The sequence below is a fragment of the Caloenas nicobarica genome, chromosome 1 (assembly GCF_036013445.1).
Source record: "Caloenas nicobarica isolate bCalNic1 chromosome 1, bCalNic1.hap1, whole genome shotgun sequence".
In the NCBI taxonomy this organism is placed as follows: Eukaryota; Metazoa; Chordata; class Aves; order Columbiformes; family Columbidae; genus Caloenas; species Caloenas nicobarica.
The window spans coordinates 147604206-147628924 of NC_088245.1; the positions used below are offsets into that span (position 1 = coordinate 147604206).

The following is a 24719-nucleotide window of genomic DNA, read 5'->3' on the forward strand; positions in this document are numbered from 1 at the left end:
GTGAGGGTAGAGGCCTCCCAGCAGTGTGATTCCTTGATGGTTTATAGGGCACAGCTGTAGGAAGCCCCCTTCCATTAGGTATGTTGTGCCACTCCAAAACAGCTGGGGCTGAGCCGCAGTGGTGCTGATTGCCCCATGCACCCCCATCCTTCCTCAGAGCTCTCACCCCCATGTTCCTCCTTTCTGCTGGGAATCTGTTACAACCAGAGGAGGCCTTCAGCAGAGGAAGACCTTCAGGGATTCAGAGGAAATGACTTCTGCTGCTGCCGCTGCCCCATTTTGCTTGTCATACTCTAGATTCAACAAGGGTGCCTGCAACAGAGCATTTTGAGCAAAGAAAGATAGCAAAATCCTAAATGCTAACCCTTGCCCATATTACTGATGCCTTCTTTATTCTTGAATAGTATAGATGAACATTTTGGTTGCAGTAAGTGAGCAAATAACAACAAAAAACACCGAATGTTGTCACTACATTTTAGCCTGAATTATTTGAAAACACTCTTGTTGGGCTAGCAGGCTGATTCTAGGACCGGGCAAGTAGACACCTAGAATATTTGTAAAACACTGATAAGTAAAATTTAATTTGGTCTATAAATTCTCCTCGTCTAAAATATGGGTTGTGATATGGCTGACTGGCTGTTTTGCAAGGCCAAATAAATATCTGGAAAAAAAAAATCTAAAAACTACATGGTATTATTTGTTAATTTGTTGTGTATGATAGAGTTCAGCCACTTAAATTTGCCAGTTATGACTAAAAAAGCCGGTTCCTCGGCCTTCATATTTCCAATTTATGCCCCTCCGTCAGCGAGCTGAATGCCTTGAAGCAGTAGCTTTACCCTCCAAACAGTGACCCGTGGCTTTAATTCCTCGTAACTCTTATATTTGTTAAAAAATTACAAGGTAGTTTCATATTCTTAGAGAACGGTTGAGTAATGAGCAGGTGGAATATTGCTATAAGAGAACTAGTAGCAGAAGAAGGGAATTTATCCACTGTTCTTACTATCAATAAGTTTTCACTCCTGTTTTTTTCATAAAATGTTCTTTAGCAGGCAAATTTATGTGTGACTCATATGTGGAAAATACCATGGGCTTAAATAATGCCTAGCAATTAACTTCCCTCCTCCCCTCCTCCGATTTTATTCATGTCTTACATGTTGAGCACTCATTAAATGAGAAACATTGATTTTTGAAAAAACAGTGTTATCATTGCCTGTCGTTACACCGCTACTTTGAAAACGTCTCTTTGACAATATTCAGGGTTTGCAGCAGCATGGTGCTGCCGGTTCGGAGAATATTTGTGTGGGATGCAGGGGCTTTTGTGCTCTGACCTGGGCACAAGGTGCCTGGAGAAGCTGCAGCAGATCCGGGCTTCCTCCTCAGAATGAAGTGGTCACGGCTGAAGTGTCAGTTTCTCATAAGACCATGGAGCAAAGGAGGGGAAGGCACTGAGCTGAGGACCAGTGTTTCTGAGGATCTCAGCCTTCAACTGGGCTGGTCTTGTGTTTTTCCCTTCACCTTGCCTACATGAATTTACTTAGTTTACCCCGCTGACCCCCTTTTACTCTGTGGTTTTATGAACACGTTTTGTGCTTGGAGTACTTTCTCCTCGCAGCTCAAACTGCTGGAGCAATTGGACTATAAACCTGGTGAAGATCGTCAAAAAGAGTGACGGGGATGATGTGCCCCCACGCTCGGTGCCGGCAGTGCCAGGCAGGCAATCTGTTGGCCACTGCTGGCCGTGGGAGAGTTTTTTTGCAGTGTGGCTTAGGCAGTGGGATTTATGAGGACTCTTTGAATTTGGGGCATAGTTCAGTAGAGTTGCGACTGTACTTTGGGCTTTGGGTCGGGACCCACTAAGGATGATGAACAGCCTCCCAGTAAAAAGCGCCACCTGAGGAGTCAGAGGCACTTGCACTGGGGATGGTTTTTGGGGAAACATGGGGTTGCTGAAAATGCCTTTTTGACTTGAGCGGATCCCAGGGTTCATCCAGCCTGCAAGTTTGCAGAGAGTAACCTCCACACTGAAAAAAACCCCAAGAAGTAACTGGTTTTGTACTGTGCTGGTGCACCATGTTGTGCCTGGGAGCCTTGATCTCCAGCTGAGCCCCTAAGGCTGGTGTGGTGCTCAGGAACAACATTATCCACAGTGAATGTATCCTAAAATCAAAGACTGTAGCATAAAGCACTGCTGACACATTTATCTGACCTGGATATCATCACTGTGTTATTAAAATGAAATAGAGCAACTCTGAGATTAACCTGCAAAGCAGTGCTAACAAAATGACAGTTCATAATGATTCTCGTATTCCTTCAACAGAAAAAACTGCATAGACAATCTAATGGATGAAGATGAGAAAGACAGGGCAAAGAGGTGAGCACTTTTTCTTTTATAACTCTCTGTTTAACTTGTGATGAGCTTGATACTGTTTGTTGCTGCAGAAGCTGTTTTATCCATAATCAATTAATCAAAGAGAGAGAGAGTAAAATACAGCCAAGCACAACTTGAAAAACTGCCATCTCGCGGATTCCTATTCTTGGCTACCCTGTTAGAAGAAAATAACATAGCAATGTTTCCTGTGGAAAATGTCAAAAAAGCAAAGGCATTGAACGTTTTCTTCACATTACTGCAGAACATGAGAACTGAAGAATCAACAACATACTCCTGCCGCTATAATACATCATACAAACCTCCCAAGTGTATAAAAATGTGGGCTTTTTACAAAAAACATTTTGCAAAAGAAAGAGAACTGAAACAGTGGGGGTTTTTTTCTCCAATTATGATGGTCATTTATTCAGCAATGCCTGTCTCACAGTAATGAAAACACCCAGAAGTTACATTCAGAGCAGAGAAAGACCAGGGAAAGTGCTGTGTCAGCCCTAAACTGGCACAAACCTTGACTCAGATACATTGTGCACTCCATCATCAGGTCCTGGTTGGTGGGAAATTGTCATGAACACTTTGTGGGGAGGAAAAGGGTTTCAAGACAGGCAACCTTTGGCAATAAAACTCTTAATAACTGTCAGATCTGACTGGCCTCTGCAGAAAAGCTGTTTGGAAGCATTTGAAGGGGTTTTTTCTGGACATGTTATCAATACTGCAGCCCACAGTTTCATTGCTTTAAAGGGAGCCATGGGTTGCCCACATTTTTCCCCATGGTTCCCTCTAATGAGAATATTTCCAGTCCAGGCACAACTAGTTGATCCAGTTTCATCTCTTTTGATTCCTTCTCTGCTTCTTTCTTCCCCGCAGCTTTTTCTCACCAATATAGGTCAGCACGGGCTGCAACCCAGCTCAACCATTCCCCTTTGCTTCCTTCTCTTAATGTGAGCATGCTCAGGCTGCAGAAGGCCTGACTTTCATAGAATCATAGAATAGTTTGGGTTGGAAAGGACCTTCAAAGGCCATCTAGTCCAACTCCCCTGCAATGAGCAGGGACATCTGTAACTAGATCAGGTTGCTCAGAGCCCCGTCCAGCCTGGCCTGGAATGTCTCCAGGGATGGGGCATCGACCACCTCTCTGGGCAACCTGGGCCAGTGTTTCACCACTCTCACTGTAAAAAATTTCTTCCTCATGTCTGGCCTGAATCTCTCCTCCTTTAGTTTAAAACCATTATCCCTTGTCCTATCACAACAGGCCCTCCTAAAATGTCTGTTCCCATCTTTCTTACAGGCCCCTTTTAAGCACTGAAAGGCCGCAATAAGGTCACCCTGGAGCCTTCTCTTCTGCAGGCTGAACAACCCCAACTCCCTCAGCCTGACTCTGGTACTAGGAGCAAAGCCCTGACCTAACCAGCTTCCCTTAGAACTGTGAGGCACTATCTGCTGAGGCCAGGGGCCAGCCGGCTGCTGCTCTCCACGGGGGGCTTCATGGGCAGGAGAAGGCTGATATGGAGTACAGCTCTGTGTGCAGCTCTGCCCAACCATCTGTCAACCAGGCAGGCACCTGGGGACGGGTGGGAGGTGCATTCAGGGAAGGGATGCCCCCCAAGACCACACCACTTAACAAAGAGGGGAAGCCATATGTGGAACGGCTAAAGTCACTTGGTTTGTTGAGCCTGGAGGAGACTGAGGGGAGACCTCATGGGGCTCCAGCTGCCTCACAAGGGGAGGAGGAAGGGCAGGCGCTGAGCTCTTCTCTTTAGTGACCAGTGACAGAACCCGAGGGAATGGCAGGAAGATGTGCCAGGGGAGGATTAGGTTGGGCATTAGGAAAAGGTTCTTCCCCCAGAGGGTGGTGGACACTGGAACAGGCTCCCCAGGGAGGTGTCACGGCCCCAACCTGACAGTGTTCAAGCAGAGACTGGACAAGGCCCTCGGACACATGGTGTGAACTGCAGGGTTGTCCTGTGCAGGGACAGGAGTTGGACTCGATGATCCTTGTGGGTCCCTTCCAACTCAGGACATTCTATGATTCTCTTTGGAGAGGGTGTAGGACAGCGGGAGCTGTCACACTTCTCCAGAGCCCCCCGATCAGGGAAGAAAGGAGCAGGGGGAGCCCCCCTTGCATTGCTGCTCCACATGCTTATGGCCTGATGATCGTTACGATATTTGTGTGCTAATTGTTTAAAAAAAATGCATTAAATGAATCCATCTAAGACAAAAAATAGGATAACACACATCCTCTCTATCAGTGATTGTTGTCACCATCTGGTATGGTTTTTGTGCTGTTTGTTCCTGGAGGGAATTTTTGTCATACCTTGCGGCAGGCCTCTATCCAGGTGAATAGAAAAATGATAACTTTGAAAATGAAAAAAAATAAATTGCTTCTTTAAATTGTAATCTAAGTACATTTTGTGTTTTATAAATCTAAATTTGAAATTAAATTTGAAATCATGAGAAGCTTCATGAAGGTCTAAAGTTACTACAGTGTACTAAAACCATTCAAACTCAATTAATAGCTACATTTTTTCTTCCAAAGCTTTAAAGAGAGTCAAACTTGGGAGAAGCCATTGGCTGAACATTTCACTATTGTGTCTTGGAAACTGAGCGCTCTCATTTGTCCCATGCTGCAGGCAAAACACTTGTTTTGTTTTCTTCTATTTGGTATAAGCACCAGGTCCCTCAGTGCTGAGAAACACTAGAGGGGGTAAAAAACCCAAGAAGATTGTTCTCTTCTTTCTGAGTTAAGAGTAGGTAAGACTGGAAATTTCTCGACCTAACTCTTCAGGGATGGACCCAAGTTAGGAGCTAAGTTTCCCAAGTTGGAAGTGTGATTAGCACACACACACATGGACACCGTTTACTACCTGCTGCAATTTAGTAGGCACATACAGGTTGCATTTCACCTACATGGAGGAGAAGGTCTGTCCTCTCCTGACAAGTGGCATCTGCACTCCCACCCCTGAGCCAAGTGTTTGATATATGTCCACAACTCATAGCTCTTCCTTCAGGACACTGGTTATTTTGAGCCCCATTCTGCATTATCTGACTCCGTAAGGCAAAACTTCAAAAACCAGAGGACTAAAATGTGGATATGATGGCTCCACACTCAGGAGCATCGAAGACCTCTTTGAGGTCTTCTGATCTTCTGGAGATGAGAAACCATAATTTCATTTTCAGTTCTTTGATGCAAGACGAGGTTTATTTTGTTTTCTAGATTTATTAATTTTAAACAAAAATTGTGCTTTGTCCACTTTTTTCTCTATCTTCTTTTCTTTTAGTTTGCTTTAATAGTAAATTGTTTTAAAATAATGCTTTTGCAATTCAGTTGAATTCTGAATTCCAAACAAAATTACATTTAAACGAACCATGAGAAAACACTTAATAAATGAGGACTACCACTTGCCATTTTTCACTCCAATAAAAAGTAAATTTACAAATCTGAATGAAGGTGTGTGGTACAGTTACTTGCTTTGATGCATGTATAGCATATCCCCTTGGAGAGCAAAAAGAAGTATGAAATCTTATGCAAAGTCACATTTCATTGTAAATCGTCGAGATGTAATGGCTACTAGTCAGCAAGTATCAGTCTCTCTTTAAGGCAACAAGCAGCAAATATACAAGAGAATAAAAATGGCTATTTGAAACACATTTTAAATGAGTGTTTTTGATCATTCTGAATTCAAGCAGTCCTGTATTGCCTTTAGCTATGTTCACAAAAAAATCCAGGTTTTATTCATACTGTGTCTCTTCCCCTTGGATATGCCCTTTTTTTTGGAGTAGCAAGGAGGGTGGAGAACTGGGATGAATAGCATGGAATTAAGAAAGAGACTGTTTTGGTTTGCTGTAAATGTTATGCCCTACCAGTGAAGTAAGCAAGGCTAGGGAATAATCTTCCAAGGGAAGTGATGAAAACTGCAATATTTAAGACATTTACAACTGGACTGAACAAAGCATTTACAACAGTGCAGGGATAGTTTAGATGACCTAATTGTGGGGTTGTTTCTCTTTTTTTTTTTCTTTTTAAGATTTTACTGTGATCATCGATTCAGATCTTCGTTGAGTTATTTCCACTAGAGGAATTTTTATATTTCCTTTGTGAATAAAATGTCATGTGTTAAAAATAGATACTTTAAATTTCTATCAAGGCATCTTTATTTTTTTTTAAAGCAATACTTTCCCTATAGACAGTTGGTGTTTTATTTTATTTTCAGGAAGATCAAGACCCTTTGAGCTTAAAATGAACTGAGGGTTGAATTACGAGGACATAAAATGTTGAAAATGTTGATATTCCTAACATCCCCTTGAACTGTACAGAAATAGGATAAGGCTGGAGCTTTTCACATCTTGTTCTGACAGCCTTTTGCACTGTAATAAGAACAGGCTGAAATCAGTCAGGCAGTATCCACCCAATCTCTTGTGTTCAAAGCTGTAAAATAATCAAGTGTTGGCTTCTATCCAGTGTATCTCCAAGTGTGTTCAGGGTTGAGAACAAGACAAACAAAAATTACCCCTCTGTCAGTAGCAACATCCAGAAGCCTCTGCAGTGATTTCTCTGCTGAAAATGTTTATTGCCATCCTGATCCTTGGGGGATATGTAGATGCTGGGCTAAATTCTGCCCTGATTTTCACCAGCGTGCATCCAGAGCTGCTTTATGAGGTACAGCGGAGTTGGCTGGGACTGAACAACTCAGAGTGAGAACCGGCCTCTTGGCTTCTCTTCCCCGTCTACATGTAACTAGATTTTTAGATATTTACGTAATTAATAAGGCAAATCTTGTCTGCTTAAAGACCTTTCAGAAGAACAAACAAACCTTCTGGGTTATATTTTTTTTCTATTTTCACATGGCTACAGAAATCTGGGTGATACTCTCCAAGTAGAATGATTGTCATGTTCATGGGAAGAATTCAGAAAACACTTGCTTGTGTATAGGTTTACATCTAATTTTAAATAAAGTGCACATGCTGAAAATATCATCAACAGCCTTAATGACAGTATTATGATGGTGTCAAAACACCCCAAATGAAATCAAGTCCTTTCTTCATATGAGCTCTTTAAGCACAGCAGCAGAAGCAGGGTCTCTCTGAGGAGCCTGCAAGCTAGAGACAAGGCTGGCAATGAAAGCTGTGGAGTCCCCATTTTGCACCTAAAGATTTGGGGCACCGTGACATTAAGCGATTTGCCCAGAGGCATACAGGGATTAGGGGCAAAGCAGGGGACCCGTGCTAGCACTTCTGAGCCCCCAGGCCTGGGAGCACATCCTGGCCTCAGACCCGGTCCATGCTGGGATGAGATGTGCTGATGCTCTCTCCCCTGCTTGCCCTTTTCACCTTGTAAAGGAGACTGAACTAGGTGGCATATGACCTAGATGGCAGCTGCCGCAATGTCTGGTCAGGTCCCTGATCTTAATGACTGGAAGATGACAGCTCAGTTCCTCTCTGTAAGCAGCTTGGAGGTAGCCAGAGGACCAAACTGGGCAGGTCCTTCTAGGTGGACCCAGCCCCAGTGCAATGGCAAGCTGCAGGACCAGGGTCCCTCTCTCCTGTTAATACTGCACAGATGAGTATGAACCATAGTTTTTTTAGTCTATCAGTCTAAAAAAAGTTTTACCAGTCCCCACTCTTCTCCTTTATGGATGATTTTACTGTTGTCACCATATTTCTATTTCATCTTGCTCTGAGTACCTCCTCAGAGTCTATGTGAACTTTCAAGACCCTGCACATACCCAGGAGATGGACAGAGCTGCTTCACCTACAGGCTTAATGCCAACCTGATAGACTTGACCAGAGTGTCCAGAGACAGCACAAAGGGGCAAGCAGAGCCTCCATCTCTCCACTGGACTGTAAAGGGGACCCAAAGACAAGAGCAGGAGGTAGGAACAGTCACTTCCTACTTATCTCTGCAGCTTTGCTGGAGGCCGATGTCGATCTTCACATACTGAGGCACGCAGCAAGCTAATTTCCATGTGTATACCCTGCAAAGTGCAGGTACACGATGATTTTTCCTCTCCGTCTGCTCATCTTTCTTTTTTTATCCCCTTCTACAGGGCTTCGCGTAACAAGTCTGAGAAGAAGAGGCGTGATCAGTTCAATGTTCTCATCAAAGAGCTCAGCTCCATGCTTCCAGGCAACACTCGCAAAATGGACAAAACTACTGTGCTGGAAAAAGTCATCGGCTTTCTGCAGAAACACAATGGTAAGATTTACTGCAGCTCTTCATGCACTTGCCAGATGGTGACTACAGTATCCTATTTCCCTCAGTGATTATCAGAATGGCTCAAGGGGCCTAAAATTACCAACATTAGGTATTTTTTTTTCTCTCATCAAAAAAGATCATTTGCAGGCACTGTGCTGCCCAAATCCATCTCCTTGGCTGCTCTTTAGTTGAGGATGACTCTCAGCCTGCTAGAGAAAGGGGTGAATGACAGGAACCAAGGGAAGGAGGGCAGCAGTGCCCTGCAGCACAGGTGAAGAAGAGAGATGCTTTGAACAAGAGAGCTTTGGGACCAGAGGGAAGATTCCGTTCCTTGAAATTTGCAATATTCTGAGCAGAGAACAAAGCATGTGCCCCAGCTTTTCTGCAGAAAAATGCAGGGAAACAATCTGTTCAGCCCCCCTGCTCCTCAATGGACTGTGTAGGACTCAATTTTCCACAGTAAGCAGAAAAGACAGACCAGAAAAAGCCCCAGTTTTTGAAGCCGGCTTCAGCAAATTGCATCCACAGGTAGCTGACGTGCTTCACCCTATTTGCAGAAGCAGAAACTACGTCACATTTGCACAGTGTGCAGTTGCAACAGAAAAGTTCAACCCTGGAAAACCAGGCGTTTGTTTTTTAAAATGCATACAGCAGTGACAGTTAAGTCCCTTAAAAATATACCCTCACAGAAGACAGAGGAGATTTCTGACCCTGCTGATCTTGTCTGGGTTGATCTAGTTTCTAGTTGATGAGAGGAACGTGCACTCTGGGCTCCCTGATGCTTGGACATGCACCAGTAGCAGATAATTGAAATGCTTTTCCCTTATAAATCAGGGCACTGGTTTAAAATGGGACTTTCTTTTCTCTTGTGAGGAAGAGGCTTCAGCAGGTGACTGTGGGGAATGTCCCTGGTCCCACAAAGCAGAAAGGGCTCTCACAAGCTGATGCACTGCATAACTAGGTTCGCCTTCACTCATCCATCACCTCCAGTCCTTGTTTCCTGGAGAGCTCTGGGTGAAATAAAAAATACCATAAAAACTCTTACATCATGACTCCCAACATAACAGAGTCACAAATGTCAAACTTACTGGGGAAATAGTTATAGCAGTTCTGTTGTTAGAGCGCAGTTTCTCCTTAAATGAATTTTTGCCACAGACATTGTGATTTCATACAGAAGGGCATGACTAGGACATCTCAAAGTTTAATAATCGCATATACCTATTAAAAATGACAGTAATAACATTTCTTTTTTTCTTTTATCTGCCCAAGGCAGAGTAAAGGAGGATGCAAATATGCTCAATTATAAAGCCAAGCAAAGAACATTCACACAAGATTTAAGTAAGTGTAGAGAAGTGTAGCTGATAGCCCAAATAATTTACTCCAAAAGGCACTTCACTTCTGGAAGAACAACTAGGTAAAAGAAAGCTAACAGTCACAAATCCTTCCACAGCAATTGGGTCAAACCGCAACTGGTTTTTGTGCACTTGCTAAAAAAAGCAAACGTTATCTATTTTTAAACTAGATTATTAGTCACACAATATAGTACAAAGCATCAGCATTTTAAAACGTTGATTATCTTCAATGTACTTTGGATCTGGTTTATTCAATCATATTTCCCTTTCATTTAATAGGCTAAAACAAGATTTTAGTTATAATGGAGGAGGATGTCAATTTTCAGATCTTTTTGCTTCATAAACAGCCTCCTTCTTTGTAATCCAGAGAATTTCCCAAATCTCAAATAATTGTCTGAGCAGTTGCTGTTTCATGTATATCAGCTTTTCCAAGCTATGGATCTGCTGAAAGTATCCTAGATTCTGAGACTATATAATAAAACTCTGATCATGCCTAGTCTTTCTTTTTCCTTAACCTGTTTTTGAAATCTCTGTATAAGACTACAGGGGCTGTGGAAAGCCACCACACTACCACTGACAGCCCCCAGCAGAGCAGAAAGCAAGTCGAATGAGCTGGTAGAAGCAGACGGCTGCATCTCCACTAATAAAGCCTGAACGGAGGCTTTGATTTCTTTATAGGCAACAATATGCACAGGCATTTGTATAAATTTACGGTCTTTAATATCAAAGAATCACAGAATAGTTTGGGTTGGAAGGGCCCTTCCAAGGTCACCTAGTCCAACTCCCCTGCAATGAGCAGGGACATCTGCAACTAGATCAGGTTGCTCAGAGCCCCGTCCAGCCTGGCCTGGAACATCTCCAGGGATGGGGCATCTACCATCTATCATTGAGCCACTTGCATTTCCCTGGCCAGTTTACCTATATGCTCCGAATAGGGAGTGTTGGGTATTACATGCACCAGAAGTGTTAATCAATAGGATTAATTAGAGGAGAAGGCAGGCTGCACTCAGCATCCCCTCACTGCTAGTGCTGAATGAGGGAGCACTTTTAGACAAGTGGAGCGAGCAGTGAACAAAATCACCTCAAGTCTCTCTGAATTATAAGATCCGTCCCCCATAATCCTGTCTGGCTCAGGCAGAGCTGATGTGAGTGGCTGTTTTTTGAAGGAAACAGGTCACCATGGAGCATCCAGCTACCTGTGGTATGGTCTCCAGTTTCAGTGTGAAGCCATGACTTGTTACCTCGGTGCACCTGCACTTCTCCACGGAAATCCTTTGGGGACCCAGTGTCCTCAGGCTGCTGCTAGCCAGGCTTGGCCAACAACAGGGCAAACCAGCCCCGGCATAATGACAGCACAGAACACTCCCCTCTCTAGGGAGGATTTGGCATGAGACACCAGTGCTCCAGTGCAAGGCTGGTGCAAATGCTCATGTTCCACTCACATTTTGAAGAATTTGCTCCCCTCTATTTGGCACAGAAGCTATAGGCTGAACCCTAGCTCCCTGGCATCCTAATTTTGAAGCTGTGAATTGTAAATATAAATTTGACACATGCTAATCCTTGCCTTGATTTTAATTTCAGGCAAAGTGGTTTTATCTTTTGATCAATACCCTTAAGTAAGGCTGATTGAGGCCAATGGCTACATGAAAACAGACTCTCACTGAAGTCAACTTAAGCTGAGCTGAGTAAAAAATGAGGAAAACTTTTCAGGATGGGGCCCAATTTAGATAGACATTATTGTCTCTGTATGGAAAACCCGTGCTTGAAAACTGCAATTTTTGAACATAAAGGTGATTTCACCCTTTTCATAGCAGACTTGCAAAATACAAGGGTTTTTTGAATTTTAAAAAGCGAAATGTTTTATTTCTCTAGAAGTCTCGGCACAGACGGAGATTTCTGAAATTCAGCAGGACTGGAAGCCTTCATTTCTCAGCAATGAAGAATTCACCCAGCTGATGTTGGAGGTGAACATGCATTTATACCTTTCCTAATTTTGTCTAGCAATCATGGAAATGCCCATGTGTCTAGAATTAAATGTCACCTGCCGTTCCAAAAGAGGAGGTTTCAGGTACTGCTGTATTTGACCATCAAGCAGAGGTGTTCCTGAGACAAGGGATTAGATTCCCCACACGTTGCTTTTCACCCTGGACCATGCCTGCAAAGCTGGGCAGGGACTCCCAAGAAAGGCAATCCAGGGGAGAGGTTCACATCACAGGTTACATTTTATTTTTACAAACAGAGGTGAGGAGAAGGGCACGCAGCAGTTTTTTTCCTGTTCTTGGAAGGCGTTATTATTACTTAATATTTATGCACAACTAGCACCTAAAAAGCAGCAGTGTTGCGTCCCTCTAGTGCTAGGTGCTGTACAAGCAGATAAAACCTGACAGCTCCTCTTGGTTTCATACAGTTAATACTTCCACTGTAAAGATTTTCAAGGCCCTTATCAAACACCTTTTACTCGAACAGGGAGCAGGGTTATTTTGCGATGATAGTTTTTAAATTACCTTTAAATTATACCATGGGTGCTTTTAATGCTAGCTGGGATTTGAAGGGAGGTGACTCAATGGCATTTATGTAGGTTCGAGATGAAATGCAAATGAGCTGCTAAAATGTATTTTTCACTCTCAGTAACAGCTGGAACCTTCTTTAGCAAGGATCTTCTCCCATACTAAACATGTGGAGGTTGGGTGGCCCTGCAGCGTCCTTTGGGAACAAGCTTCTCCTACCACAAAGGACGTAAACACGGGGCGTGATCCAGGCTCTGGCTGTGGGCAGGGATGGATTCTGAGGAGCAGCCTGACCCACTGAGGGGTGGCATGAAGCCTGGGCATGTTGCTGGCCCCCAGGGACTGGTGGTCCCTTGGCCATTGCAGTTGGTTATGTCGAGACTCCCCTGGTTGAGTGTGAAGAGGCGCTTTGCTCCCATTGCACCGACAACCCCCAATACCCTTCTCAGTGCACAGGAACTTAATGTACATAACTTCTTCGGTCTGCACTGAAATATTTCCTCAGATAGCAATAAATTGGCAGCTGGCTTGACTGGCTGGGTCTTTGTTGATTCTGCTTGTATGTCACACAATTTTAGACTAAAACAATTGCTTTTAGTTTCCCAGCTTATAAATCACCTTCTTGCTACTGTGATTTTCCATGCCCTTCAAGATAACACTGGGTACTGGGATGTCCTGTTGAGCCAGCTGTTCATCATTCTCTGTTTTTTTGCCTTTCTACTAATCTTATTTTATTAACATTTGGACAAGACTGCTTGAAGTTTTTCCCATCCTGTTATTAAAATATGAGAAGGGTTTTTTCAAGAGCTGATTTGAAAGAATCAGAGCATAATTGACTGCAGTAATACATCAGCTTTCCTGAAAATGGCCTTTTCTTACCCTATTGAAAAGGCTGTCATCAGATTACATAGGAGTATTAGACTCTGTTTGTCCATCTAGTACTGTTGCAGTAGTGAAATCTTTGAAGAAGGATATGCCTTCTTAATGCTGGAAAGACCAGTTGCACATAAATAAAAATAGAATTACATATACATAAATTAACTTGATTTTACCACAAATGTCTGATATGACTCACTTTGTTTAATTTGCATTGGATATGAAATAAAGACTTGATTAAAAAAAAACCAAAACCAAAAGCCAAAACCAAAAACCAACACAACAACCAAAAAAAAAAACCAAAACACCACCTTCACCATAGTAACATGCACAATCCAACTGCCTTGTAAAACCACTTCTCTCTTCTATGGGTTAACAGCTATCATGCTTTTTTAGAAAACAGCTTGAATGTACTACGCTAAAGAAAAACATATTCTCTGCACTTAGATTAACAAAATCAAACTAACTATAGCAGCTGGAGGGTTTTCAGAGATGCTAAACACACACTCTTCTACTGGGGTATAAGTTATTGACCTGCTTTTCAAAGGATTGTAGCACCAGCAGATTCCCATTGACTTAAATAGTTGTGGGTGCTCAGCATTCTCTGGAAAATGGAACATATGTTTGTGTCTTTATTCAAGGCTTTGTGTTTTCCTTTTTTTTTGAAAACAATTAGCATTTTCCAGTGTTCTTAGAATTCTTTCCCTTATTGAAGTCAGCAGGGGGGAAGGATGTGCTGCAGCTCACAGGATCAACTGCTAGTCTGGCTTGGAGGCATGCCGGGGTTTGCAGTAAGGTTTTGTAACACCGTGCCACCATGAGCTGTTTGCTGTACACCTGCCTCCTGAACAGGTATTGCCTCCAGAGTATAGTCAAAATCTGCTCTGATTCAGTCATGCTTGCAGTGCTTGTACTGCTCAAATACTGCAGGCAACACCGACTCCGTATCACCAGTGAACTGACAGAATCATAGAATCATTTTGGCTGGAAAAGACCTCTAAGATCATCGAGTCAAACCATTAACCTAACACTGTCAAGTCCACCACTAAACCATGCCACTAAGAACCTCATCTACACGTCTTTTAAACACCTTCAGGGATGGTGACTCCACCACTTCCCTGGGCAGCCTGTTCCAATGCCTGACAACCCTTTCAGGGAATAAATTGTTCCTAATATCCAGTCTAAACCTCCCCTGGCACAACTTGAGGCCATTTCCTCTCATCCTGTCACTTGCTACTTGGGAGAAGAGACCAAGCCCCTCCATGCTACAACCTCCTTTCAGGTGGTTGCAGACAGCGATCAGGTCTCCCCTCAGCCTCCTTTTCTCCAGGCTCAACAGCCCCAGTTCCCTCAGCCGCTCTTCATCAGATTTGTGCTCCAGACCCCTCACCAGCTTCATTGTCCTTCTGTGAACTCGCTCCAGCACCTCAATGTCTTTCTTGTAGTGAGGGGCCCAAAACTGAACACAGAATTCGAGGTGCAGCCTCACCAGTGCTGAGTACAGGAGGATGATCCAGATCTGCTCCACTTGCAGGCATTGGGAGCTTCACCAATGACTCCTTAATTACAATGGGAAGGTTTTAACATAGTCTCTGAGCACCTGCTATTTATTCTTAAATTTTAGGGGGGTATTGTTTAGAGTAGGTTGCTTTAGATCTTGACATCTACCTATATTTAACTTTGAACACGATTTAGCTCAAAACTTTGCAGCTCAGACTAAAGACAAGACTAATTTGGTAGGAGAAATTGCTCCTGTGCAGAAGATGGGGATAAGGCTGACATTCCGCAAGGTGGGACCAAAGTGAAGAAGAAACTCTGCAGAAGGGTAAATTTCGCTTGGAATGAGTAATCTAATACTATGACCTTTGAAATAAATCACTCAATTAAAACTCAGGCTAAGGAGTATTTGATCATTTGCATTGCTTTTACTTACATGAAAGCCCAGTAATACACAATGTTACATTAATACAAACTGAGATTTATTGGGTTTGCAGAGAACTACCTTTTTGAGATAGGACCGCATCCTTTCATCGTCCTTTGATATTTACACAGAGCTCAAATGTTCATTTTAATAACTTCCAAGGGATCCAGTCTTAGTCATTTTGCATTATTAAAATGTGTGATTAATTTAAAAACCGAGACATGAAATGTTCCTGTGAGCCCTTTGTTGCTTCAATAGTAGGTTTTACTAGACTACAAAGAATGTTGTAAAAGTTAAATCAGACTGTGAAATCAGAGAATTACTGTTCTGCAACTTGAGATAATGTTCCTACAACTCGATAACAATATGGTGCTGAAGTCAAAACAGTTTTGATCAACACACGATGAGACGCCCCGTTTACACCCCTCGCTCCTGTATTAAAGCGCTCTCCACTTCTCTGTTTTCCATAGGCATTAGATGGCTTCATTATAGCAGTAACCACAGGTGGAAGCATCATCTATGTGTCTGACAGCATCACACCTCTTCTAGGGCATTTACCGGTGAGTAATTCTGGTATTGGCTCTTTCACTATACATCGTAGGATCGGGCCCTGCATCTTTAGAAGCATATGTAAAAGGGTGGTGAGTGGGTGGTGTTTTCCTGTGGTGAGGAGTTTTGTCCCTGTGTTATGCTGGGCGCTGCTGTTGATCAGCTCTGTTCTCTCTCCATCTGATTCATACCCTTCAGGTTTTTGTTGCTATGAGGCACTTCAGCTTGAATGGAAAAAGCTCTGCAGGAATACTGTGGCCAGGGGAGGCACAGGGTGACCTGCCTGATCTTTTCCATCTCTGATTTCTAAGCTAGCAGATAATAGCACCAGTGCCACTGGCAGCCCGGCAAGAAGCTTGTTAAGGGCTTTATTCTGCTCCCAGGGAGGCAAAGGACAAAACCCCCATGGAATTCAGAGAAGTGTGAGTTCGCTGGTGGTTGTGGCTGAGCTGTCCCTGCAGCTCAGTTCTGCTTTCCCCAGAAGAAAGCTGTTGGGAGGAGCTGGTGGAGCTGATGCTTGGTGCTCAGGGGCTCAAAGGGCTTGTTTCATCTGTAGGATGCTGCGTCTTGGTGTGGGAGACTCTCTTGTGTCTGCTGGTGTGGACTGGAGGAGCAGGGGAGAGGGACTGCTCCAAACCCTGCTCCTGTTGCTAAGGCTGCTCCAGGAGAAATGGCACAATAATGAAGGATTAATCCTCACACTCATTTTTAGTAGCTCGGTTTCAAATAAATACATGCCCAGGAGAAAAAGAATAGCTGCCAAATCATTATTGTACCACCCTCCCCTGCCATGTTCTTAGGAAAATTACAATTCTTTTTCTCTCGTTTACTTTTTCACTAAATATGCATTATGTTTTCCACACAGACAAATGTATTTCACACACACTACCTTGCTGTAATATGAACAAAAATTATTTTCTTCTGAGACGAAAGGAACTTGATGAAAGGCAGCAGCTCCTGGTAAATGCAAGAATATTGCTATGCAACAACATATTGAACTGAATCAATCTATTTCAGTTTTCTTTAATCCTCAACAGTTGAGGAAACCAGTAGTTGGCTGTTTTCTGACATTTGCCTTTGTTTCAAAGGCAGAGAGAACCCTGTCCTTCACGCAGGCTGTTGGGTCTTCATACATTTACTGATTTCCATGGAATTTCATTGTCTTTCATGGTTTGGGGGTTTCATTGCTATCACTTCCAAATACTGAGTCTTAGCAGAGACAGTAGATCTGCTGCAAGAAAGTATTGATCTTTAGGAAGATACATTTCAGACCCTATGCCTGAAACTTTAAGCCCTGGCTGAACACGAGTGGATTCAGGTTCATAATTCCTGAGTTGTACCATCAGAGACTGAATTGTTTTTTCCTCCCATAGTCATGCCTTGTGTGAGAATCTTGCACGTTATCCAGCCCAAAATGAGGACAAAGATGGGCATTATTTTTCGTTCCCACAGAAGCAGCATATAGCAGCCCAACCCAGGGACCAACCTGCTGGGGCTGGAGGTGGAGCAGGAGCTCCCACAGACCTTCTTGGAGCTGATGGAGTGATAATGGTCAACAACTGCCACACCAGCCCACGTGTGCGGAGTGACTGGTTGCATCCCAGAGACCACAGCTGAGCAAGCTATAAGGGATTCTGCCTGCTGGAGATGGGCAAGTGGCTCTGGCCATGGGCAGGGGCACATCTGAGTGCGCAGTTTGGTGCACACTGGGCATTTTAGTCCCATGCTGCCCTTACCATATGTCATTTCAAGTTTTAAGACTGATCAGAGTGCTATCTGGAAAATCTACGTGGCTTATGTTGTTTACCTCCAGGATCTATTTGTAAGCTCAATTCAGTCACTGTTGAGGGACGAAATACCAATTCGTTCCCCTCTGTGACTGCAGGGGAAAAAAAATAGTCTGCAAATCTTCTGCTTTGAGCACTGAAAGGAAAGCGAAACTGGGCAGAATGCAGAGCAGGGCTCTCTGAGGGCCCCTATCAAGAAATCTGATGTATTTTCTTTCATTAAAATCATGAAAGACTCTGGTGCTGAGAACAAATACATCCAATTCTCTTTAATACAGCTTCTATAAGTTCCATAGAGCATTTTCAAACACAGACTTCCTCCGTTGTAATTCTAAATAGTCTGTTCTTACAAGATCTAGAGGCTATGCCTAGGGTCAGTTGATGTAAAAAGAAGTTCATCTCACACGGTAAGATTGACTACAGCTGAAGCGAACTCCTGGAAGTCCAGTCACAACTCATAGCAGGTACACTATGACCTCATGACTACGCAGGTCTCTGGAGGAGTGTCCTCCCTGTCCCTTCTTGCCTGCTTTGCTGAGTGAAACAGTTAAACACAGGCAGCAGAGTGACTATTTCCAAGCTACAGGAGGAGACGCAGCTTTCTCATGGACGTTGTCTGTCCACAGCCTCCAACAGAAGGTGCTGCACCTGCTCACAGATTGGGAGGGTGGTGTCCATCTCACCCAGCTTTAGTCCCATAGCCTTGAGGGTCAGTAGGGGAGGTGGCTATGCAAAGGTAGGAGGTCCCTGGCAGGGCTGAGCTTCTCCTGGAGGGCTCTTTCTCCCCAGGGACTCCCAGGTGAAGCACAGGTAGCTGCTCTGCTCTGCTTGGGGGCTTTAGTTAAATGTCTGGGTGGAAGAATTCAGCACGTAGCACCTTATAGCGTACAAAAGTTTTGCATGCAGTGTTGCTGTTACAGGGTAGCAATGGGCATCACTGCAGGATATACAGATTGACACAGGGGCCAAATCCCAGCACACAGAACAGAGCTACCTTGATTTTTTTTTTGGTTGCTGGGAAAGAAGCCTGTCTCATTTGCAGCCATCCACCTTCCCATTCCTGTAGTGACCATGTTTGCTCTGTTCCCCTGGGGTTTTTTTCCCTGCAGCAGGAATAACTCATATTTCCTCCTCACTCTGCACCAAAGAGCAGTGAAAAGGTGAGGAAGGAGCTCCATTTTGGAGTATAGCTGTCTCCTTGAAACTGCACAGAGATTTCAGCTATGCATCGAATGATTGCAGAGCTTGGTGTATTGTATTTAGAATGGACCAGCACCCATGGATGCAAAGGTTTTGTTTCTTCGCCTGCCATAGCTATGAGGAGTAAATACCCAGAATTTTCTTCCAGCGAGATCCATAGATTCAAAGGTGCAGAGAAGATTCCAAGCTTAGCAGCGTAAATATGCATTAATGTAGTTCATTTAACCACTTCACCTGCAGCCACTGCAATTTATCTTTTATCTGCTTTGCCTGTCTCATTCGGCAATGCTTTGTGGCTGTCTCTGCCAGCAGGGCAGAACTGCCTGCTGCAGAATAATTAGAATAATTAGACAAAGGTGCAAACCATTCCCCTCCAACCAATGCATTTTTGATTGTGGTGATCAAATTTTGTCCGTCTCTCTGGTCACCTTTCTGCTATGGCACCACATGTCCGCCTTTCAGGTCTGGTGCAGAATTAGCACGGAATAGCTTGCCTGGCATTTCCTACAGCTCCAGTGAGATCATGGAATATTTGCTTCCTTCTCTCTATTTGACCTGTCAATATATTCTTGGCTGACATATTGATTCAAGAGTCTTGACACATACAAGATCCAGAAATTCTGTTCCGTGTGCTGCTTTAGGGGTGTGCCTGACCTCCGCAGGAGGCAAGAGCTGTGAAACACATTAAGAAGTAGACACTTTATTTCTTTTTAGAACTCATTTTTAAAAAAGTTGGTATTTTCTAACAGCAAAGATGGAAACTAAACATTAAATTCTGGATATGGTACATGATGGTGGCAAAAAATATAAATGCCCAGACTTGCAAATCAGTGAATAGCTGATGCTCAGATATGGAAGTTGCTCTGACGGGTGCATGGAAAAGAAGTCTCTTGCAACTCCTACCTTACACATAGTTGCAGGGCTCTACAGCTATCACCCTAAACAGAAATGACACTGCAGAACCGATAATAGGTTTTGAATCTGAGCTTGGTCACAACAGGGTGACAAAAGGTGGTACATCCTCAGGTCACTGAAGAAGCCATAATGAGTTTGAGGAGTGGTGACGGCTCACATCTAATCCTCCTGCAGCTACTGCTGAGTGAACGGGAGATTAATTAACCCCCATGAGACTTATGTGAAACTGGTGGATAAGTGTCATTATCTGCCATTTACAGGTAGAAAAGGAATGAGAAGGAAAAACTACTTTTCTGAGATTGTACCATAAGGCTTGAAAAGGACTCACCTCTGCAGTTTCCTGTCAGGTGTTCTTTCCTCATATGCCCAAAATTGCATGAACGATGTACCCTATTTTGTGTAAATATAAATATAATCTTTATATACATACATAAAAAACTGAATTACATGCAGTATCAGTAGGATGCGTATTAATAAGATATATACTAAAGTCACAAAAGTAATTTTGAAGTATTCATCACAAAAGGAATATTCAAGTAATGAGCACGTAATACTTATAACTTCATAACCTAAAGTAATATATTGTTGCATCAAGATAAGCGTGTAAAGCATAGCACTCTGATTTTCAAAGTGTACTTGGTGCATTTCACTACTCTAAACAGGAATTCCACACAGAACAGCAGGCATGGGTGGAAAGCAGAGGGAAACCAAAGCACAGTCTTAAGTAAATACATAAATAAATGATGATGATCAATAACTTTCCAGTCTCATACAGGGCTAACAGATTTTCAGCACGACTATACAGTCTGACAGCAGCTGCTCTGAGGACACACAAAGCTGTGTCAGTGTGCCAGCGCTGCCCAAGGGAGTCTCAAGTGGGATGGATGCAAGTCAATGCCATCGGAGGGTCACTCATCTCAGGATGTCCTTTCAGATACACCTTTCTAGCGTTGGGTTTGTCACCATGGTGAACATAGTGAGACCTTCCTCAACGCTTGTCTTCACCCCGGGCCAGTCATGGCCTTTTGCACAAATCCATCTCCTTTTTCCATTCCCCAACCTCAGTACCTAGATTGTGGATGGATTTCAGGTTCGTGCCAGCTGATCTTGGGGCTGGAGACACCCATACATTCAGCCCATGGCTGGCCAGAGGGCTTGTGCTGGTGGCACCATGAAGTCCACCTCCCTGGGAACTAACTACTGCTGCTGCACAACGATGTCCAGACTGGGGAGTCCCCTTCTCCCTGCTCCCACCTGCCAGGATGCAGGAAGCGGGGAGCAAGGGCTGCCACCCTGAGGGCACTTCCCAGGAGCTGAGGGAGAGGGGGCTGGATTCAGGACTGACCCAGCATCCAGCCCCACTGCTCCTGCCAGTCGGGGTTTGCTGGGGAGACACCAGGCTGGGATGATCCACAAGAGCCCCATGCATGGAGCTGGTGAGCGGTACAGGGAGCCAGGCACCAGTTTTCCAGCTCACTCCCAGGTCTTGTCATCTAGGTGTGCGGACATACGCATTGCACCCCATGGTCTCTGAGAAATATTAGACGAGCATCACTGAGTGCTAAGAATTAAGCTGAGAACCAGCCCATAGAGAAGTGGCCACTCTGTTTGCCCAGTCATCCCCCCTGGTTTAGATTTTGTCAAGATTCCCTGGAGATGCTTATGAATATCTGAAGGGTGGATGACAAGAGGATGGGACCAGACTCCTTTCAGTGGTGCCCAACGATAGGATGAGGGGCAACAGGCACAGACTGAAGCATAGGAGGTTCCATCTGAATATGAGGAGAAACTTCTTTGAGTGTGCCGCAGCACTGGAACAGGCTGCCCAGAGAGGCTGTGGAGTCTCCTTCTCTGGAGACATTCAAGACCCACCTGGACACATTCCTGTGTGATCTGCTCCGGGTGAACCTGCTTTAGCAGGTGGGTTGGAGTAGATGATCTCCAGAGGTCCCTGCCAACCCCAACCATTCTGTGATTCTGTGAAATTAGTGGGAAAACTCCTGTTGACTGCCACAGGCTTCGTGTCCGCATTGCTGCACATCTCTGCATGCTCATTGTGATATTTCTATTTTTCTCAAAGGTTCTTTTTCTTTGCAGTGTGATGTCTTGGATCAGAATTTGTTAAATTTCCTCCCAGAACAAGAACATTCAGAAATTTATAAGATGTTATCTTCTTGTATGCTTATGACAGATTCTGCATCATCAGATTACCTAAAAAGTAAGTTTTATCTTTCCCAGTAAATGAAAAAGCATGGACAGGATAAAAATGTTCTCTCATAAAGAGTTTTTTCTGTGATGTGCAATATAAAACAAGTGTATAGCCTTTTAAAAAGATCTTGCCACCTGGAATGACCCTTCAGTACTATTTTTAAATGAAACACATGGCCTTTATTTTACTAGGCTAAGACTGCTTGCAGTCATGTTAATTATTAAATATTGTATCTTTTGAGACAGCTAAGGAAAATAGGTTAGCAAATGGAAACTGAGAGTTCGCCTGAGACAAATCACATCTTAATTGATATTTCAACCTGTTCAAGTAAAATGGTGTTCAGAGATCCGTTAATGTCACTCACCTTTGGTTTGCATTAAAGTTGAAAAGTATCTGTAAAATCATCGTAATTCTTTTGCAAATTGAATTTTGTTTTTTGTAAAGACCCTTTTACTTGCCTCATCCTTATTCACTCTAGGAGGTAAGGTAAGGAAACACACAATAATATAAAATGTACAGCAGCTTAATCTACTGTATATACAAAACCTGCAGCTGGTAGCTAATATGGCAAAGTTAATTTAATAGATATTTTGAGGTAATTAGGCATAGTTTTCCAACACAAGATGTAGAACAGCTGTGAGTCATGAAAAGCCTACATAGAAAAGAAAAAAAAAGCTATAAACGAAGGATCCAATTCTCTCCTTGGCTCCACCAAAGCAATGTCAGTTTAACTCCTCCAAGGAAGGCGGTGTAAGAGAAGGGTGAGTGAGTCTCGAGGGCAGGACCCTGAGTGGTAACAAGCCGCTCTCGTGTTGCCGGTTGCAGCAAGATTGGGGTTGGAAGACACCATTGGTTGCGTTTAGTTTAAATAGTATATTTATTTCTTCTTCTTCTTCTTTTAACAATCCAGCTGACAATGAACTAGAGTTTTATTGTCATCTTCTGAGAGGAAGTTTGAACCCAAAGGAATTTCCAACATATGAATACATAAAGTTTGTAGGAAATTTTCGGTCTTACAGCAATGGTAAGCTTTAACTGTTGTATGAATGTTACTCTAGCTGTGTAAAATAAAAGTATTGCTCCATTGAACAAGACAGGCTTTTAACTGAAAGGAAAATTTTTAACACTATGGGGTAAAATTTGCTTCACATGGATCTCGCAGCTGATTTGCAAAAGCTGGACGTATACCTATGAAAAGTGAAACTGTCAGTTGCTTTTGTTACTACGCTTCGCTTGGTAGCAGTGATCCTGGACTCGGGGTAAGTTTGCAAATAATGACAGGTTCAGAGGAGGGTTTGTTTGTGCTCATTAATACTGTGTTCTAAGACTCTATCTATTAGCTAAATAATAAGTTTGCTACCTTATCTGCTGACTTGCATTAATCATGAATTCTGTGCGAGAACTGATAATTTGCCAAATCTGCTCTCTCATCCTTCTCTGGAAATTTTTTTGGGAAAAAATGGCAGTGTCACATACTTGAATGCCTGCACCCCCCGCCCCTTGCCACGGTGAGGGGTCCCCTGCTACAGGCATTGGAGCAGCTGAGGATGCTGCCACCTGCCTCCCTCTCCAGATACCATTTTACATTCCTTTTCTGCACTGCAGAACCCAACAAGCTCCAAAAAAAAAAAAAAAAAAAGGAAAGAAATACAGTCAGCATCATCACTAATGCACCACAGTCAGTCTAGGGAAACCATCTTTCAAGGGAGGAAGAGCAAATTTCCACCTCGCCCATTCCGTAACAACCAGATTGCTGTACGGCCATTAGTGTCAGAAATGAAACACTCTTTTATTACTTTCCCTTCTCCTGCCTGCCCAAGTTTGCTTTAGTTACTTGCCTGATTGAACTCCAGAGTGGCATTTCCAAAGTTGCTGGTATTGTTCCAAATAGGTCATCCTCAGCAAAAAAATTCCCCACCGTGCTTTCCAAAAACCGCACACCACACTGTGAAAAAAAAAATGTCCCTGTCCCCATTTAACTTTCTGCTCTTGCTCCACATGACTAGAATAGAAACCTACGTGCAGGATGGAGAGATGTATTTCTTGTTGGTGCCATCTGATTTGAGACTTTATTTGTATAAAGAAATAAAACTGCCTGTATGCTTTCTAGTTTGAATGAAGCGAAATGCGGCTGCCTGACAGACGCGCAGACCAAACTGTTCTGTTTTCTAGAGCAGAAACCGGATTTGGGGTGCTGACTCATAAAGATACATTTCTACCAGGGGAATATCTGATCCATTTCTTCCAAGGATTTTCAGCCTTTTATTTTGGCATGACTTCAATACTGCCCTCTTACCCATTAGGATTTCATATCCCAGCATTTGTATCAGTGGCTGTTTCTCAGAAGAAAGATAAAACTTGCATTACAGATAACTTCTCTAGCTTAATGCATATAAACTAAATGGGAAAATATTGATTTCAGAAGACACCAAATCATTTTCCAAAGACCCCAGCTTATAGCTTTCAAATAAGATATGTGCTTTCTGCTTATTTTTTTTCCTTGTGCTACCTTTTTCTAAATCATTCACTTTATTTTGTCTCTTCCACTTTCTTCCCATCTCTGCTGCAGTCTGACACTCTGGTCAATAAAGATGGGATGGCCCTTGCCCCCAGTCTGAGATGGTGCCTCCTAGGCACCTCCTTTTCTCCCTGTTGCAGGACAGCAGCTTGCCCATCCTGACCAGTTTCCCTAGTTCGGTGCAGAGCCTAGTGGAAATACTTGCTTCTTGCATCAGGCGGCTGCACCCTGAGCAAGGCATGGGGGACATCAGCTCCAGCGAGCACCGTGTGAATGCAGCTGCCCTTTGGGCAGCTTTCCAGCCCCGGG

The 24719-nt window shown here is 43.5% G+C and overlaps 1 protein-coding gene across 1 annotated transcript in view; it reads left to right on the plus strand.

The window, feature by feature from the left end:
• Positions 1–2317: 2317 nt before the first annotated feature.
• NPAS2 (neuronal PAS domain protein 2) overlaps positions 2318–24719 on the plus strand; it is a 55074-nt gene continuing 32672 nt past the window's right edge. Inside the window, exons 1-6 of the mRNA XM_065633701.1 lie at positions 2318–2371; positions 8428–8576; positions 11801–11892; positions 15703–15792; positions 21781–21901; positions 22803–22916. Coding sequence (XP_065489773.1) covers positions 2340–2371; positions 8428–8576; positions 11801–11892; positions 15703–15792; positions 21781–21901; positions 22803–22916 — 598 coding nt within the window. The 5' untranslated portion in view covers positions 2318–2339. The remainder of the gene's footprint in view (positions 2372–8427; positions 8577–11800; positions 11893–15702; positions 15793–21780; positions 21902–22802; positions 22917–24719) is intronic.